At 52.5% G+C, this 20,367-nt stretch overlaps 1 protein-coding gene across 7 annotated transcripts in view; it reads left to right on the forward strand.

Moving 5' to 3' along the window:
- Positions 1–18,162, forward strand: part of parp11 (poly(ADP-ribose) polymerase family member 11) — a 31,945-nt gene extending 13,783 nt beyond the window's left edge. For all 7 annotated transcript variants that reach the window (XM_072551760.1, XM_072551765.1, XM_072551759.1 and 4 more), the window contains 4 exons: positions 1,966–2,038; positions 2,121–2,251; positions 17,522–17,673; positions 17,794–18,162. In XM_072551760.1, coding sequence (XP_072407861.1) covers positions 1,966–2,038; positions 2,121–2,251; positions 17,522–17,673; positions 17,794–18,107 — 670 coding nt within the window. In that variant the 3' untranslated portion in view covers positions 18,108–18,162. The remainder of the gene's footprint in view (positions 1–1,965; positions 2,039–2,120; positions 2,252–17,521; positions 17,674–17,793) is intronic.
- The last annotated feature ends 2,205 nt before the right edge of the window (positions 18,163–20,367 follow it).

Raw genomic sequence — 20,367 nt, forward strand, 5'->3', positions numbered from 1 at the left:
AAGTGACAGAGTTACTGACCAATTCGAGCTCACACTGAAATACAATAGCTTTTCGTGCTGCAACAAGCATTCATTTTTGTAGGCACCAGTCGATATAGAAATGCAGAGAATTCTATTAAAATGCCCCATCTAAATAACTAAATGAAATGTCAGCGTGCAGAGCAGGCAACAAGAGTTTCATTTACCAGAGTGACTGGGCTTGTATACACCTGAGTTTAGAAGGATGAGAGGGGATCTGATTGAGACGTAGAAGATAATTAAAGGATTGGACACTCTGGAGGCAGGAGGCATGTTTCTGCTGATGGGTGAGTCCAGAACCAGAGGACACAGTTTAAAATAAGGGACAGTGGAGGTCAAATCTCTGGATACTTTCAAGAAAGAGATGAATAGAGCTCTAAAAGATAATGGAATCAAGGGGATAAGGGAGGAACAGGATACTGATTGTGAATGATCAGCCATGATCATAATGAATGGTGGTGCTGGCTCAAAGGGCTGAATGGCCTACTCCTGCACCTATTGTCTATTGTCTGTAAGAGCCCTGCATCACCACCTTTGGGGAAGGCTTTCTGGAATTAAGTAACTCTTTTCAGTTGGCAACGACAGATCTTCTCCAGGATCAAGGACCCTGTGGGTGGACATCCATTCCCCATGCAACTGGTGCTGGTCAATCAGAGGGCAGCAGCTGTCCAGTGCAGGCAGCGTCCTCAGGGGAGTGTTGACTGCTGCTGACAATACATCCAGAGAACAGCCTCGAATTAGACAGGGACGCAGGCCATGGGTGAGTGAGTGGGGAAAAGGGCTTTGACACACACAGGTAGGAGTAACAAGAAGATGGATTACTGGGCTAATGGTAGGCTACTTGGTAGTGTGGATGAGCAGAGGGATCTTGGTGTCCATGTACACAGATCTCTGAAGGTTGCCACCCAGCTAAATAGTGCTGTGAAGAAGGCATATGGCGTACTGGGCTTTATTGGTAGAGGAATTGAGTTCCGGAGTCCTGAGGTCGTTCCGGAGTCCTGAGGTCATGTTGCAGTTGTATAAGACTCTGGTGCGGCCTTATCTGGAGTATTGTGTACAGTTTTGGTCGCCATACTATAGGAAGGATGTGGAGGCACTGGAACGGGTGCAGAGGAGGTTTACCAGGATGTTGCCTGGCATGGTAGGAAGATCGTATGAGGAAAGGCTGAGGCACTTGGGGCTGTTCTCATTGGAGAAAAGAAGGTTTAGGGGAGATTTGATAGAGGTGTACAAGATGATTAGGGGTTTAGATAGGGTTGACAGTGAGAACCTTTTTCCGCGTATGGAGTCAGCTGTTAATAGGGGACACAGCTTTAAATTAAGGAGAGGTTGGTATAGGACAGATGTTAGGGGTAGATTCTTTACTCAGCGAGTTGAGAGTTCATGGAATGCCCTGCCAGTCTCAGTGGTGGACTCTCCCTCTTTATGGTCATTCAAGCGGGCATTGGATAAGCATATGGAGGTTATTGGGCTAGTTAGGTTAGGTAGGCTTCGGTCGGCGCAACATCGAGGACCGACATATACACATACACACAGACAGACAGATAGACACACACACACACGCATGCACGCACACACACACAGAGCAAGCACTGAATGCTTCTGAATCTGGGGACCATGCCCACATGTAGCCCTGACAGGGTGTGATGTTTAGAATTCCCACCTGGTAACTGCCCTACCCTCCCCTCCCTCCATTTGCTGAATTCCTGCAGCAGCAGAACAAAGCTCTTAAGTGAACATTAAGAACCTGGAGACTTCCTGCCCCAGAATTACAACAAAGGTGATGGTGTCCCATCAGGCCATCATCCTGCCTGAACAAACACTATGTCAGCTCCTTCCCACTAACAGTGGATGTGTGCGGTTAGCATTATCTGTGTTATATTTATCAGTTTATACTGTTGAATGGTAACTTTTTGATGTCTGTTTGTTTTGGCATCTTTTTAAAAGTTTCATATGTGGAAATGAAGAAATTCCGGTACCTGTACATTGGGACAGTATAGAGCAAGATAAACCTTATCAGGTAGGTCTGTTCAGGCAATTTATTTCAAAAGCTCACAAGTGCATCATAACTTTCCAAACTAAATTATCAACTTTGTCTCTAGCTCAACCCATTGCACAAATCTTCAAATGAATATGTGGAAGTCGCAAAACTCTTTGGCCACTCAATTGACCAAAATCGAATCAAGAAAATTCAAAGAATTCAGAATCTAGACTTATGGGAATTCTATTGCAGGTAATACATAAGGAAGATCTTGTTTTGATTCTTTCAGTATGAGAGAATTCTACCTGTCTTTGATTCATTAGAATGGGTTTAAGTCATTTTTATCTAAGGATTGTGCATAAAAGTACTTACTAATATTTCCTATATTTGGGGCTCGAGTTTCTTTGCTCTATCCCGTGCTGATTTATGCTGATTTCTCATAGAGTCATAGATAGAGCATAGAAGCAGGCACAGCAGCCCACCACATCCATGCTGACTAATAAATACCAAACTACATTAATTCCATTTAACTGCACTTGGTCCATAGCCTACTCTGCCCTGGCATTTTTATTAAATGTTGTGAGAATTCCTGCCTCCACCATCCTCTCAGGCAGCACATTCCATATATCTGGCATTCTCTGGGTGTTTTTTTTTCTCCAATCTCCTGGAAACCACTTGCTCCTCACCTTAAATTTGTACCCTCTAGTCTTCGTCGCATCTGCCATGGGGCAATGATTCTCACAATCTACACTTCCTATACCTCTCATTATTTTATATCCCCCAATCAGATTCTTCCTCAGCCAATCCAGTCTGTACACATAACCAAGATTTTCCATCCCAAGCACCACCCTGGTGAATCTCCTCTGCACCCTCTCCAGTACAATCAAATCCTTCTGATCGTGTGGCAACCAGAACTGCACACAGTATTCCATCTGTGGTGTAACCAATGTTTGATAAAGTTGTAATGAGACACCCTTGCTCCGAGAGTCTACATGCTGACTAATGAAGGAGAAAGTGAGGACTGCAGATGCTGGAGGTCAGAGTCAAGAGTGTGGTGCTGGAAAAGCACAGCAGGTCAGGCAGCATCCAGGAGCAGGAGAAGCGATGTTTCAGGCAGAAGCCCTTCATCAGGAATGAGGCTTGTGGGCCGGCGGGCTGAGAGACAAATGGGAGGGGGCTGGGGTTGGTGGGAAGGAGCTGAGAATGCGATTGGTAGATGAAGGTGAGGGAGAAGATGATAGATCAGAGAGGACAGTGGAGTGGATAGGTGGGAAAGGTGATGGACAGGTCAGGAGGGCAGTGCCAAGTTGGAGGCTTGGGACTGGGATAACACGGAGGGACGGGAAATGAAGAATCTGTTGTAATCTACATTGATCCCATGTGGTTGCAGGATCCCAAGGAATAACATGAGGCGATTTTCCTCCACACATTGGGTGGGAAGGGTTTGGTGATGGAGGAGGCATGTCCTTCACGGAGTGGGGGTTGGGGGAAGTTGAAGTGTTCAGCTACAGGGCAGTAGGGTTGGTTGGAGCGGGTGAACACGAGATGTTCTCCAAAACAATCTGCAAGTAGGCATCCTATTGCCCCAACGTAGAGGGGACCACAATGGTTGCAACAGATACAGCAGCTGACATTGGTGGAGGTACAGGGAAATTTCTGTTGGATGTAGAAGGATCCTTTGGTGCCTTGGGGGGAGGTGAGGTGAGGGGAGTGGTGAAGGTGCAGGTTTTGCAATTCCTGTGGTGGCAGAAGACAGTGCCAGGAGTGCGGTGCGAGCTGGGGGTGGGTGGGGGGGGGGGGAAAGGACCTGACGAGGGAGTCATGGATGGAATGGTCCCTGTGCAACGCTGGTGCTGGTGGGGGAGGGAAATAGTTTTCTGGTGGTGAGCCCCTCTCACGCTCCACCTACAATGAGCTCGATCCACTCCTCTCTCACTCCCCCTACACTGATATCGATCTGCTCCCGCTCCCCCGACACTGAGCTGAATCCGCTCCTCTCCCACTCCCCCTACACTGATCTCGATCCGCTCCTCTCCCACTCCCCCTACACTGATCTCGATCCGCTCCTCTCCCCTTCCCCCTACACTGATCTCGATCCGCTCCTCTCCCCCTCCCCCTACACTGATCTCGATCCGCTCCTCTCCCCCTCCCCCTACACTGATCTCGATCCGCTCCTCTCCCACTCCCCCTACACTGATCTCGATCCGCTCCTCTCCCGCTCCCCCTACACTGATCTCGATCCGCTCCTCTCCCACTCCCCCTACACTGATCTCGATCCGCTCTTCTCCCACTCCCCCTACACTGATCTCGATCCGCTCCTCTCTCACTCCCCCTACACTGATCTCGATCCGCTCCTCTCTCACTCCCCCTACACTGATCTCGATCCACTCCTCTCCCGCTCCCCCTACACTGATCTCGATCCGCTCCTCTCCCACTCCCCCTACACTGATCTCGATCCGCTCTTCTCCCACTCCCCCTACACTGATCTCGATCCGCTCCTCTCTCACTCCCCCTACACTGATCTCGATCCACTCCTCTCCCACTCCCCCTACACTGATCTCGATCCACTCCTCTCCCACTCCCCCTACACTGATCTCGATCCACTCCTCTCCCGCTCCCCCGACACTGATCTCGATCAGCTCCTCTCCCACTCCCCCTACACTGATCTCGATCCGCTCCGCTCCCCCGACACTGATCTCGATCTGCTCCTCTCCCACTCCCCATCCACTGATCTCGATCCGCTCCGCACCTCCTCCCCCTACACTGATCTCGATCCGCTCCTCTCTCACTCCCCCTACACTGATCTCGATCCACTCCTCTCCCCCTCCCCCTACATTGATCTCGATCCGCTCCTCTCCCGCTCCCCCTACACTGATCTCGATCCACTCCTCTCCCGCTCCCCCTACACTGATCTCGATCCGCTCCTCTCCCACTCCCCCTACACTGATCTCGATCCGATCCTCTCCTGCTCCCACTACACTGATTTCGATCAGCTCCTCTCCCACTCTCCCTACACTGATCTCGATCCACTCCTCTCCCACTCCCCCTACACTGATCTCGATCCGCTCCTCTCCCGCTCCCCATCCACTGATCTCGATCCGCTCCTCTCTTGCTCCCCCTACACTGATCTCGATCCGCTCCTCTCCCGCTCCCCCTACACTGATCCCGATACGCTCCTCTCCCGCTCCCCATCCAATGATCTCGATCCGCTCCTCTCCCACTCCCCCTACACTGATCTCGATCCGCTCCTCTCCCGCTCCCCATCCACTGATCTCGATCCGCTCCTCTCCTGCTCCCCCTACACTGATCCCGATCTGCTCCCCATCCACTGATCTCGATCCGCTCCGCACCTCCTCCCCCTACACTGATCTCGATCAGCTCCTCTCCCACTCCCCCTACACTGATTTCGATCAGCTCCTCTCCCACTCCCCCTACACTAATCCCGATACGCTCCTCTCCCGCTCCCCCTACACTGATCTCGATCCGCTCCTCTCCCGCTCCCCCTACAGTGATCCCAATACGCTCCTCTCCCGCTCCCCATCCACTGATCTCGATCCGCTCCTCTCCCGCTCCCCCTACACTGATCTCGATCCGCTCCTCTCCCGCTCCCCATCCACTGATCTCGATCCGCTCCTCTCCTGCTCCCCCTACACTGATCCCGATCCGCTCCCCATACACTGATCTCGATCCGTTCCTCTCCCGCTCCACCTCCCCTGATCTCGATCCGCTCCTCTCTCACTCCCCCTACACTGATCTCGATCCACTGCTCTCCCACTCCCCCTACACTGATCTTGATCCGCTCCACTCCCGCTCCCCCTAAACTGATCTCGATCCGTTCCTCTCCCACTCCCCCTACACTGATCTCGATCCGCTCCTCTCCCCTTCCCCCTACACTGATCTCGATCCGCTCCTCTCCCACTCCCCCTACACTGATCTCGATCCACTCCTCTCCCGCTCCCCCTACACTGATCTCGATCTGCTCCTCTCCCATTCCCCCTACACTGATCTCGATTCGCTCTGCTCCCACTCCCCCTATGCTGATCTTGATCCACTCCTCTCCCACTCCCCCTGTACTGATCTCGATTCGCTCTGCTCCCACTCCCCCTAAGCTGGTCTTGATCCACTCCTCTCCCACTCCCCCTACGCTGATCTCGATCCGCTCCTCTCCCGCTCCCCTTACACTGATCTCGATCCGATCCACTCCCGCTCCCCCTACACTGATCTCGATCTGATCCTCTCCTGCTCCCCCTACACTGATCTCGATCCTCTCCTCTCCCCCTCCCCCTACACTGATCTCGATCCGCTCCTCTCCTGCTCCCCCTACACTGATCTCGATCCTCTCCTCTCCTACTCCCCCTACACTGATCTCGATCCACAACTCTCCCACTCTCCTACACTGTTCTCGATCCTCTCCTCTCCTACTCCCCCTACACTGATCTCGATCCACAACTCTCCCACTCTCCTACACTGTTCTCGATCCTCTCCTCTCCTACTCCCCCTACACTGATCTCGATCCACAACTCTCCCACTCTCCTACACTGATCTCAATCCGCTCCTCTCCCACTCCCCCTACACTGATCTCGATGACGCTCCTCTCCCACTCCCCCCAACACTGATCTCGATCCGCTCCTCTCCCGCTCCCCCTACACTGATCTCGATCTGCTCCTCTCCCACTCCCCCTCCACTGATCTCGATGACGCTCCTCTCCTGCTCCCCATCCACTGATCTCGATCCGCTCCTCTCCTGCTCCCCCTACACTGATCCCGATCCGCTCCCCATACACTGATCTCGATCCGTTCCTCTCCCGCTCCACCTCCCCTGATCTTGATCCGCTCCTCTCTCACTCCCCCTACACTGATCTCGATCCGTTCCTCTCCCACTCCCCCTACACTGATCTCGATCCGTTCCTCTCTCACTCCCCCTCCACTGATCTCGATCCGTTCCTCTCCCACTCCCCCTTACACTGATCTCGATCCACTGCTCTCCCACTCCCCCTGCACTGTTCTCGAATTTGCTCCTCTCCCACTCCCCCTACACTGATCTCGATCCGCTCCTCTCCCGCTCCCCCTACACTGATCTCGATCCACTCCTCTCCCACTCCCCCTACACTGATCTCGATCTGCTCCTCTCCCATTCCCCCTACACTGATCTCGATTCACTCTGCTCCCACTCCCCCTATGCTGATCTTGATCCACTCCTCCCCCACTCCCCCTGTACTGATCTCGATTCGCTCTGCTCCCACTCCCCCTAAGCTGGTCTTGATCCACTCCTCTCCCACTCCCCCTACGCTGATCTCGATCCGCTCCTCTCCCGCTCCCCTTACACTGATCTCGATCCGATCCACTCCCGCTCCCCCTACACTGATCTCGATCCTCTCCTCTCCCCCTCCCCCTACACTGATATCGATGCGCTCCTCTCCCGCTCCCCTTACACTGATCTCGATCCTCTCCTCTCCTACTCCCCCTACACTGATCTCGATCCACAACTCTCCCACTCTCCTACACTGTTCTCGATCCGCTCCTCTCCTGCTCCCCCTACACTGATCTCGATCCGCTCCTCTCCCACTCCCCCTACACTGATCTCGATGACGCTCCTCTCCCACTCCCCCCAACACTGATCTCGATCCGCTCCTCTCCCGCTCCCCCTACACTGATCTCGATCTGCTCCTCTCCCACTCCCCCTACACTGATCTCGATGACGCTCCTCTCCTGCTCCCCCTACACTGATCCCGATCCACTCCTCTCCTGCTCCCCCTTACACTGATCTCGATCCGCTCCTCTCCCACTCCCCCTTACACTGATCTCGATCTGCTCATCTGCAACTCCCCCTACACTGATCTCGATCCGCTCCTCTCCTGCTCCCCCTACACTGATCCCGATCCGGTCCCCCTACACTGATCTCGATCGGCTCCTCTCCCACTCCCCCTACACTGATCTCGATCAGCTCCTCTCCCGCTCCCCCTACACTGATCTCGATCCGTTCCGCTCCCCCTTCACTGATCTCGATTCGCTCTGCTCCCACTCCCCCTATGCTGATCTTGATCCACTCCTCTCCCACTCCCCCTACGCTGATCTCGATCCGATCCACTCCCGCTCCCCTTACACTGATCTCGATCCGATCCACTCCCGCTCCCCCTACACTGATCTCGATCTGCTCCTCTCCTGCTCCCCCAAAACTGATCTCGATTTGCTCCTCTCCCACTCCTCCTACACTGATCTCGATCTGATCCTCTCCTGCTCCCCCTACACTGATCTCGATCCGCTCCTCTCCTGCTCCCCCTACACTGATCTCGATCCGCTCCTCTCCCACTCCCCCTACACTGATCTCGATCCACTCCTCTCCCGCTCCCCCTACACTGATCTCGATCCGCTCCTCTCCTGCTCCCCCTACACTGATCTCGATCCGCTCCTCTCCCACTCCCCCTACACTGATCTCGATCCTCTCCTCTCCCCCTCCCCCTACACTGATATCGATGCGCTCCTCTCCCGCTCCCCCTACACTGATCTCAGTCTGCTCCTCTCCTGCTCCCCCTACACTGATCTCGATCCGCTCCTCTCCCACTCCCCCACGCTGATCTCGATCCTCTCCTCTCCCCCTCCCCCTACACTGATATCGATGCGCTCCTCTCCCGCTCCCCCTACACTGATCTCAGTCTGCTCCTCTCATGCTCCCCCTACACTGATCTCGATCCTCTCCTCTCCTACTCCCCCTACACTGATCTCGGTCCACAACTCTCCCACTCTCCTACACTGTTCTCGATCCGCTCCTCTCCTGCTCCCCCTACACTGATCTCGATCCGCTCCTCTCCCCCTCCCCCTACACTGATCTCGATGACGCTCCTCTCCCACTCCCCCCACACTGATCTCGATCCTCTCCTCTCCCACTCTCCTACACTGATCTCGATCCGCTCCTCTCCCACTCCCCCTACGCTGATCTCGATCCACTCCACTCCCACTCCCCCGACACTGATCTCGATCCGCTCCTCTCCCACTCCCCCTACACTGATCTCGATCAGCTCCTCTCCCACTCCCCCTACACTGATCTCGATGACGCTCCTCTCCCACTCCCCCCACACTGATCTCGATCCGCTCTTCTCCTGCTCCCCCTACACTGATCCCGATCCGCTCCCACTACACTGATCCCGATCCACTCCTCTCCTGCTCCCCCTACACTGATCTCGATCCGCTCCTCTCCCACTCCCCCTACACTGATCTCGATGACGCTCCTCTCCCACTCCCCCCACTCTGATCTCGATCCGCTCTTCTCCTGCTCCCCCTACATTGATCCCGATCCGCTCCCACTACACTGATCCCGATCCACTCCTCTCCTGCTCCCCCTTACACTGATCTCGATCTGCTCATCTGCAACTCCCCCTACACTGATCTCGATCCACTCCTCTCCCACTCCATCTACACTGATCTCGATCCACTCCTCTCCCACTCCATCTACACTGATCTCGATCCACTCCTCTCCCCCTCCCCCTACACTGATCTCGATCCACTCCTCTCCCGCTCCCCCTACACTGATCTCGATCAGCTCCTCTCCCGCTCCCCCTACACTGATCTCGATCCACTCCTCTCCCGCTCCCCCTACACTGATCTCGATCAGCTCCTCTCCCGCTCCCCCTACACTGATCTCGATCCACTCCTCTCCCGCTCCCCCTACACTGATCTCGATCCACTCCTCTCCCGCTCCCCCTACACTGATCTCGATCCACTCCTCTCCTGCTCCCCCTACACTGATCTCGATTCGCTCCTCTCCCGCTCCCCCTACACTGATCTCGATCCACTCCTCTCCCGCTCCCCCTACACTGATCTCGATCCGTTCCTCTCCCGCTCCCCCGACACTGATCTCGATCCGTTCCTCTCCCGCTCCCCCGACACTGATCTCGATCCGTTCCTCTCCCGCTCCCCCGACACTGATCTCGATCCGTTCCTCTCCCACTCCCCCTACACTGATCTCGATCCTCTCCTCTCCCCCTACACTGATCTCGATCCGCTCCTCTCCCACTCCCCCTACACTGATCTCGATCCTCTCCTCTCCCACTCCCCCTACACTGATATCGATGCGCTCCTCTCCCGCTCCCCCTACACTGATCTCAGTCTGCTCCTCTCCCGCTCCCCCTACACTGATCTCGATCCACTCCTCTCCCCCTACACTGATCTCGATCTGCTCCTCTCCCGCTCCCCCTACACTGATCTCGATCTGCTCCTCTCTCACTCCCCCTACACTGATCTCGATCAGCTCCTCTCCCACTACACTGATCTCGATCAGCTCCTCTCCCACTCCCCCTACACTGATCTCGATCTGCTCCTCTCCCGCTCCCCCTGCACTGATCTCGATCAGCTCCTCTCCCACTCCCCCTACACTGATCTCGATCTGCTCCTCTCCCACTCCCCCTACACTGATCTCGATCCGCTCCTCTCCCACTCCCCATCCACTGATCTCGATCCGCTCCTCTCCCACTCCCCCTACACTGATCCCGATCCGCTCCCCACCTCCTCCACCTACACTGATCCCGATCCGCTCCTCTCCCGCTCCCCCTACACTGATCTCGATCCGCTCCTCTCCCACTCCCCCTACACTGATCTCGATCCACTCCACCTCCCCTGATCTCGATCCACTCCCCCTACACTGATCTCGATCCACTCCTCTCCCACTCCCCCTACACTGATCTCGATCTGCTCCTCTCCCACTCCCCCTACACTGATCTCGATCTGCTCCTCTCCCACTCCCCCTACACTGATCTCGATCCGCTCCTCTCCCACTCCCCATCCACTGATCTCGATCCGCTCCTCTCCCGCTCCCCTTACACTGATCTCGATCCGCTCCTCTCCCGCTCCCCCTACACTGATCCCGATCCGCTCCTCTCCCACTCCCCCTACACTGATCTCGATCCGCTCCTCTCCCACTCCCCCTACACTGATCTCGATCCACTCCACCTCCCCTGATCTCGATCCACTCCTTTCCCGCTCCCCCTACACTGATCTCGATCCACTCCTCTCCCGCTCCCCATCCACTGATCTCGATCCACTCCTCTCCCGCTCCCCATCCACTGATCTCGATCCACTCCTCTCCCACTCCCCCTACACTGATCTCGATCCACTCCTCTCCCACTCCCCCTACACTGATCTCGATCTGCTCCTCTCCCGCTCCCCCTACACTGATCTCGATCCACTCCTCTCCCACTCCCCCTACTCTGATCTCGATCTGCTCCTCTCCCGCTCCCCATCCACTGATCTCGATCCACTCCTCTCCCACTCCCCCTACACTGATCTCGATCCACTCCTCTCCCACTCCCCCTACACTGATCTCGATCCGATCCACTCCCGCTCCCCCTACACTGATCTCGATCCTCTCCTCTCCCCCTCCCCCTACACTGATATCGATGCGCTCCTCTCCCGCTCCCCTTACACTGATCTCGATCCTCTCCTCTCCTACTCCCCCTACACTGATCTCGATCCACAACTCTCCCACTCTCCTACACTGTTCTCGATCCGCTCCTCTCCTGCTCCCCCTACACTGATCTCGATCCGCTCCTCTCCCACTCCCCCTACACTGATCTCGATGACGCTCCTCTCCCACTCCCCCCAACACTGATCTCGATCCGCTCCTCTCCCGCTCCCCCTACACTGATCTCGATCTGCTCCTCTCCCACTCCCCCTACACTGATCTCGATGACGCTCCTCTCCTGCTCCCCCTACACTGATCCCGATCCACTCCTCTCCTGCTCCCCCTTACACTGATCTCGATCCGCTCCTCTCCCACTCCCCCTTACACTGATCTCGATCTGCTCATCTGCAACTCCCCCTACACTGATCTCGATCCGCTCCTCTCCTGCTCCCCCTACACTGATCCCGATCCGGTCCCCCTACACTGATCTCGATCGGCTCCTCTCCCACTCCCCCTACACTGATCTCGATCAGCTCCTCTCCCGCTCCCCCTACACTGATCTCGATCCGTTCCGCTCCCCCTTCACTGATCTCGATTCGCTCTGCTCCCACTCCCCCTATGCTGATCTTGATCCACTCCTCTCCCACTCCCCCTACGCTGATCTCGATCCGATCCACTCCCGCTCCCCTTACACTGATCTCGATCCGATCCACTCCCGCTCCCCCTACACTGATCTCGATCTGCTCCTCTCCTGCTCCCCCAAAACTGATCTCGATTTGCTCCTCTCCCACTCCTCCTACACTGATCTCGATCTGATCCTCTCCTGCTCCCCCTACACTGATCTCGATCCGCTCCTCTCCTGCTCCCCCTACACTGATCTCGATCCGCTCCTCTCCCACTCCCCCTACACTGATCTCGATCCACTCCTCTCCCGCTCCCCCTACACTGATCTCGATCCGCTCCTCTCCTGCTCCCCCTACACTGATCTCGATCCGCTCCTCTCCCACTCCCCCTACACTGATCTCGATCCTCTCCTCTCCCCCTCCCCCTACACTGATATCGATGCGCTCCTCTCCCGCTCCCCCTACACTGATCTCAGTCTGCTCCTCTCCTGCTCCCCCTACACTGATCTCGATCCGCTCCTCTCCCACTCCCCCACGCTGATCTCGATCCTCTCCTCTCCCCCTCCCCCTACACTGATATCGATGCGCTCCTCTCCCGCTCCCCCTACACTGATCTCAGTCTGCTCCTCTCATGCTCCCCCTACACTGATCTCGATCCTCTCCTCTCCTACTCCCCCTACACTGATCTCGGTCCACAACTCTCCCACTCTCCTACACTGTTCTCGATCCGCTCCTCTCCTGCTCCCCCTACACTGATCTCGATCCGCTCCTCTCCCCCTCCCCCTACACTGATCTCGATGACGCTCCTCTCCCACTCCCCCCACACTGATCTCGATCCTCTCCTCTCCCACTCTCCTACACTGATCTCGATCCGCTCCTCTCCCACTCCCCCTACGCTGATCTCGATCCACTCCACTCCCACTCCCCCGACACTGATCTCGATCCGCTCCTCTCCCACTCCCCCTACACTGATCTCGATCAGCTCCTCTCCCACTCCCCCTACACTGATCTCGATGACGCTCCTCTCCCACTCCCCCCACACTGATCTCGATCCGCTCTTCTCCTGCTCCCCCTACACTGATCCCGATCCGCTCCCACTACACTGATCCCGATCCACTCCTCTCCTGCTCCCCCTACACTGATCTCGATCCGCTCCTCTCCCACTCCCCCTACACTGATCTCGATGACGCTCCTCTCCCACTCCCCCCACTCTGATCTCGATCCGCTCTTCTCCTGCTCCCCCTACATTGATCCCGATCCGCTCCCACTACACTGATCCCGATCCACTCCTCTCCTGCTCCCCCTTACACTGATCTCGATCTGCTCATCTGCAACTCCCCCTACACTGATCTCGATCCACTCCTCTCCCACTCCATCTACACTGATCTCGATCCACTCCTCTCCCACTCCATCTACACTGATCTCAATCCACTCCTCTCCCCCTCCCCCTACACTGATCTCGATCCACTCCGCTCCCGCTCCCCCTACACTGATCTCGATCAGCTCCTCTCCCGCTCCCCCTACACTGATCTCGATCCACTCCTCTCCCACTCCCCCTACACTGATCTCGATCCGTTCCTCTCCCGCTCCCCCTACACTGATCTCGATCAGCTCCTCTCCCGCTCCCCCTACACTGATCTCGATCCACTCCTCTCCCGCTCCCCCTACACTGATCTCGATCCACTCCTCTCCCGCTCCCCCTACACTGATCTCGATCCACTCCTCTCCTGCTCCCCCTACACTGATCTCGATTCGCTCCTCTCCCGCTCCCCCTACACTGATCTCGATCCACTCCTCTCCCGCTCCCCCTACACTGATCTCGATCCGTTCCTCTCCCGCTCCCCCGACACTGATCTCGATCCGTTCCTCTCCCGCTCCCCCGACACTGATCTCGATCCGTTCCTCTCCCGCTCCCCCGACACTGATCTCGATCCGTTCCTCTCCCACTCCCCCTACACTGATCTCGATCCTCTCCTCTCCCCCTACACTGATCTCGATCCGCTCCTCTCCCACTCCCCCTACACTGATCTCGATCCTCTCCTCTCCCACTCCCCCTACACTGATATCGATGCGCTCCTCTCCCGCTCCCCCTACACTGATCTCAGTCTGCTCCTCTCCCGCTCCCCCTACACTGATCTCGATCCACTCCTCTCCCCCTACACTGATCTCGATCTGCTCCTCTCCCGCTCCCCCTACACTGATCTCGATCTGCTCCTCTCTCACTCCCCCTACACTGATCTCGATCAGCTCCTCTCCCACTACACTGATCTCGATCAGCTCCTCTCCCACTCCCCCTACACTGATCTCGATCTGCTCCTCTCCCGCTCCCCCTGCACTGATCTCGATCAGCTCCTCTCCCACTCCCCCTACACTGATCTCGATCTGCTCCTCTCCCACTCCCCCTACACTGATCTCGATCCGCTCCTCTCCCACTCCCCATCCACTGATCTCGATCCGCTCCTCTCCCACTCCCCCTACACTGATCCCGATCCGCTCCCCACCTCCTCCACCTACACTGATCCCGATCCGCTCCTCTCCCGCTCCCCCTACACTGATCTCGATCCGCTCCTCTCCCACTCCCCCTACACTGATCTCGATCCACTCCACCTCCCCTGATCTCGATCCACTCCCCCTACACTGATCTCGATCCACTCCTCTCCCACTCCCCCTACACTGATCTCGATCTGCTCCTCTCCCACTCCCCCTACACTGATCTCGATCTGCTCCTCTCCCACTCCCCCTACACTGATCTCGATCCGCTCCTCTCCCACTCCCCATCCACTGATCTCGATCCGCTCCTCTCCCGCTCCCCTTACACTGATCTCGATCCGCTCCTCTCCCGCTCCCCCTACACTGATCCCGATCCGCTCCTCTCCCACTCCCCCTACACTGATCTCGATCCGCTCCTCTCCCACTCCCCCTACACTGATCTCGATCCACTCCACCTCCCCTGATCTCGATCCACTCCTTTCCCGCTCCCCCTACACTGATCTCGATCCACTCCTCTCCCGCTCCCCATCCACTGATCTCGATCCACTCCTCTCCCGCTCCCCATCCACTGATCTCGATCCACTCCTCTCCCACTCCCCCTACACTGATCTCGATCCACTCCTCTCCCACTCCCCCTACACTGATCTCGATCTGCTCCTCTCCCGCTCCCCCTACACTGATCTCGATCCACTCCTCTCCCACTCCCCCTACTCTGATCTCGATCTGCTCCTCTCCCGCTCCCCATCCACTGATCTCGATCCGCTCCTCTCCCGGACCGTCTACACTGAGTTTTGTTTGCCCCTCTCCTGCTCCCCTCCCTGTGATTGTCTGTGTTCTGCTCCTCAGGGTTTTAGCTATAAGCTGAGCTGCTTTCCCCCCCATTCCCCAGCTTCACTGTTCATCTTGAGAATGGCTGCTTTCGTCCGAATTTCTCCAAGAATCTCATCAGACAAGATGTATGAAAGCCTGTGTAAAGTGAGAGCAACTTCCTGTCAATAGGTCAACCTGAGGAGTTTTTCTGTCCATTTTTTCCATATCAATCAGATCTGGTTAATTTATGTTTTAAGTTGCTGAAGCATCATTCACGCAAATTAAACAGCATGTTGAAGAAAATGTGGTTGTTGAAGATATTCTCCTTTTAGTTTTGGAGCATTAAAGATGTTAAGATATAGGGAATACAGTGCACATATCAGCAAAACACGTTTAAAAATGCCGAGATCTCTGAACTTGTGACCACTATATCTAAAGCTCAGAATGCATTCATGAAATATGATTTGTCTGGTACTTTTGCAGCAAGGTTACTAATCAACTTAGTGAGAGAATTGAAAAGACTTCAGTGGGATGGTGCAAGTTAATGAGGGAATTTGAAACTACCACTGTTCCTTTGGAAAGCTGACAAAAACCTGGTGTGAATCTCCCCTGGAAAACACAGCAGAATTCCACTTCTAGACCATAGTTGCATTGAGACTTGCCAGAAAATGTTTGTTTAATTTTAATTTACAAGTTTAATTAGTTTGCTTTCTCGGATGGTAAGATTGTCTTATAAGGCGAGATAACAGTAACTGGGCCTAAATTCTCTTGAATTAAGAATAATGAGCGAATCTCATTGAAACATGCAGAGTTCTTAACAGAGCTGAACAGGCTAGATATAACAAGGGTGTTACCCCTGGCTAGGGGATAGGGATAGGAGTGGGGACATCTAGAATTAAGGGACAAGGTCTCAGAATGAGGACAGAAGAATCACAGACTGTGATGAGGTATTTCTTCACTCAGATGGTAATTAATCTTAGAAGTATCTCCGATTACAAAGGATGTTGATCAGATGGGCCAATGGGCTGAGAAGTAGCAGATGGAGTTTAATTTAGATAAATGTGAGGTGCTGCATTTTGGGAAAGCAAATCTTAGCAGGACTTATACACTTACTGGTAAGATCCTAGGGAGTGTTGCTGAACAAAGAGACCTTGGCATGCAGGTTCACTGCTCCTTGAAAGTGGAGTCACAGGTAGATAGGATAGTGAAGGCAGCGTTTGGTCTGCTTTCCTTTATTGGTCAGAGTATTGAGTACAGGAGTTGGGAGGTCATGTTGCGGCTGTACAGGACATTGGTCAGGCCACTGTTGGAATATTGCGTGCATTTCTGGTCTCCTTCCTATCGGAAGGATATTGTGAAACTTGAAAAGGTTCAGAAAAGGATGTTGCCAGAGTTGGAGGATTTGAGCTATAGAGAGAGGTTGAATTGGCTAGGGCTGTTTTCCCTGGAACGTTGGAGGCTGAAGGGTGACCTTATAGAGCTTTATAAAATCGTGAGGGGCATTGATAGGACAAATGGACAAAATATTTTCCCTGGGGTGGGGGAGTCCAGAACTAGAGAGCATAGATGAGAGGGGAAAGATATAAAAAAGACCTTAGGGGCAAGTTTTTCATGCAGAGGGTAGTATGTGTATGGAATGAGCTGCCAGAGGAAGTAGGGACATCACCAATATTGTTAGGAAGGGAGTTCCATGATTTTGACCCAGCCACAGTGAAGAAATGGTAGTGTATTTCCAAGTCAGGATAGTGTGTTGACTTGGATTACCTCTGTTTCCAAACCCTGGGTGGACCCAAAACCCCAGATCTCTATTTGAATTCAAAGCAAGAGAGAGAGAAAGACTTTGTTGAAAACCTGAAAATCCACAACTGCGATCCTTTTATAAAATTGATCATTTCAAAATATTCTATTAAATTTGTCATACAAAACTTTTAATAAAGGAGTGCTATTTGGCACTAATGCACATGATTTCAAATACCCCCTATTGAACTCCAAGCATGCGTTTAGAGAATTTGTAATTATCGTTGTTGTACCACAATCGAGTATTTTTTTTCTCTCTGCATGCATTATATTCTAGTGTCTGTTATGCCCATGGTTCAGACCCCAATGCCTAAACTCCACTGGGAATTGAATAAAATGGTAAAGATGCAGACATCCTTTGCTTTATCTTTTCAAATTGATGTTTTGACTTTTAATTTTCCACATTCAGAAAAAAAATTCACTTGAAAAAGATGAGAAATGGGATAGAGCTGAATGAGAGAATGCTCTTTCATGGTACAGGCAATGAATTTGTCGAAGCAATATGTTTACAGAATTTTGACTGGAGATTAAATGGATTGCATGCTACAGTCTATGGAAAAGGTAAGCAGCAATTATATCAGGAAATTTCATAAGAATTTCCACTTTAATCGTGAATTGTTGTTTAATTGATGAATTCTTATATAAGGAATGTACTGAGGTATATTTTTAATCCTCACACAGGGACTTATTTTGCCCGTGATGCCTCATACTCCAGCCGTTATTGCCGTACCACCGAAATGACTGAGCCATTCTTACAAATACCATCCTCATCTGCACCACATCGCTGGCGATCGAATTTTAAGACGATGTTCCTCGCCCGAGTTCTTGTGGGTGACTATACCACTGGAGATCCCAAATATACTCGGCCTCCTTCAAGAGATGGAAGTCTGGTGAACTTGTACGACAGCTGTGTCGATAACATGGAGAATCCAAAGATTTTTGTTATATTTGACTCTAACCACATTTATCCAGAATACCTAATTGAATTTACGTAATTGCAACTTAAGCAATTCTTGCTCAGAGACAGGAAAATAAATAAAATGAAATCAATTGAATTATGTTATAAATGTAACAATTTCTTCAGCTGTCAAGGCTAATTTTGACAGCCCAACCTGTCAGTATGTTCTGGTCATGGAATGGTTGCAGAAATGGTGGACTTAATGTTGGAACTTCCTGCTGCATGGTCAAAGCAGCTACCTGAATCGAGTAAGGGCAACTCATGACTCTCTGCAGCTAAGCACCCTACCATATACATGAAACCTTGGTGACATTGTGAATGCCGGTGGAGTTGATTAGCTGACATTGCCACTTCACTGTGCTCAGTAGAGCTTGGAGAAATGTGAGTAAAGGAAGTTTGCCAACTAAGGGAATTGGGGGCAGGGCGGGGGGTGATGTTGAATCCCACATTTCCTCCCCACTGTGGAACAGCCTCCAATCTCCACTAATCCTACCTTTTCTATTGCTTGATCATCCTTTGGGAATCCTGCTATTCCAAAGAGGGTAAACTGCCTTAGGACACTTGACACTATTAATGTATCTACGATCTCAATGGTCTAGGAAAGAAAGGCTTGCCTTTAACATCTTATATTTCATGACTGTAGGACATCTAAAAGCACTTTATGGACAACTAAATACTTTTGAAATGTAATCACTGTTTTTGGAAAGTCACAGATAATTTGTGCACAGTATGCTCCCACAAATACTAATGTGATAACGATCAGATAAACTGTTTCAGTGGTATTCATTGGAGCATAAATATTTGCCTTAATAATAAGGATAACTCCATGGCCCGTTTTTAGATTAGATTACTTAGTGTGGAAACAGGCCCTTCAGCCCAACAAGTCCACACCGCCCCGCCGAAGCGCAACCCACCCATACCCCTTACCTAACACTACGGGCAATTTAGCCTGGCCAATTCACCTGACCTGCACATCTTTGGACTGTGGGAGGAAACTGGAGCACCCAGAGGAAACCCATGCAGACACGGGGAGAATGTGCAAACTCCACACAGTTAGTCGCCTGAGGCGGGAATTGAACCCGGATCTCTGGCGCTGTGAGGCAGCAGTGCTAACCACTGTGCCACCATGCCGCCCACCTGCAAAATGGCCCTCTGCAAACTGGTGCCATGGGATTGTGTACATCCATCTGAAAGGGCCTTGACTTAATGCCAAAAGACAGCAACTCTAATTGTGCAGTTCTTCAATTCCTTCAGTGCAGGTCTCTAGATTGGTACAAGAACTCACAACTTTTCAACTTGAAGAACTTCTGGTTGCAATTCTTGAGATGGCTGTCCCACAGACCCCCAAAACCCCCTTTAGCCCTGAATCAAAGTGAGAAGAATCATGATTCTGGTTAAGTCTGCTCATGCTTTCACTGGTAACCACAATACATCCTGTTGACCAGCTGCTAGAATTGTAAAACATTAATGCAACTAAAAGTAGAAATGCCAGCAGGCCTGGATAGTCGGGTGTTGAAGAATACTTATGGTCGGGATTGAGGTGATTTTATTGGAGGTACTAGAGTAATTTTTGACTAACTCTCTGTTCCATTCTATCCTTCTGTTATGTTTCACATTTTTATGTAGCCTTCCTTCAAATGCTGTGGTACTCCGTTCTCCGATCCAGCCTGAATAATCCTAGTGTTTTTTAACAGCTCCTAAAAGCGGTTATTCTCATCCCTGGCCTCAGGCTGGCTGCTCATATTGTACACTTCCTGAAGTAACAGCGTTGTATCTTATGACATATTACAGACTATGTAACTTCCCACTCTCAGTTTACAAATAATAAAAATAAGGTAGAGGCATCAAAGGAATAGACAACAGTTGAGCAGAGACTCATGCATTTTGAAAGAATATTGGATGAGTGTATTGAGGAGAGGATACTGAGATACAGTGACAAATTTGGGCAGTAGGATTGGTGTAAGCTTACTCCTGTAGCTCCATTAAATTCATCTCAATATCCCTCAATATTCTTGGATGCCTACCATCTACTTTGCAATCCATTATTGTTTTAATATGGCTTTCTTTAAGTTCATATTTCCAGTAGGGCCGATTGATTGGCTCCCACATTCCTGTTGACAATATAATACTTTTGTTTTAAAAATCTTCACCGTTTGCGCAGTCTCATGTACAGGCACATCTACCTGAGCAATTCTTTGGATTTTAATATTTCTTAAATTTTTTTTTAAATTTTGGGTGCTTGTCTTTTCTCATTATCTCTCTTAGTTCCTACCTTCCCAGTTTTTTCCTATGTTCAA

This window comes from Chiloscyllium punctatum, chromosome 32 (genome assembly GCF_047496795.1).
Source record: "Chiloscyllium punctatum isolate Juve2018m chromosome 32, sChiPun1.3, whole genome shotgun sequence".
Taxonomy (NCBI): Eukaryota; Metazoa; Chordata; class Chondrichthyes; order Orectolobiformes; family Hemiscylliidae; genus Chiloscyllium; species Chiloscyllium punctatum.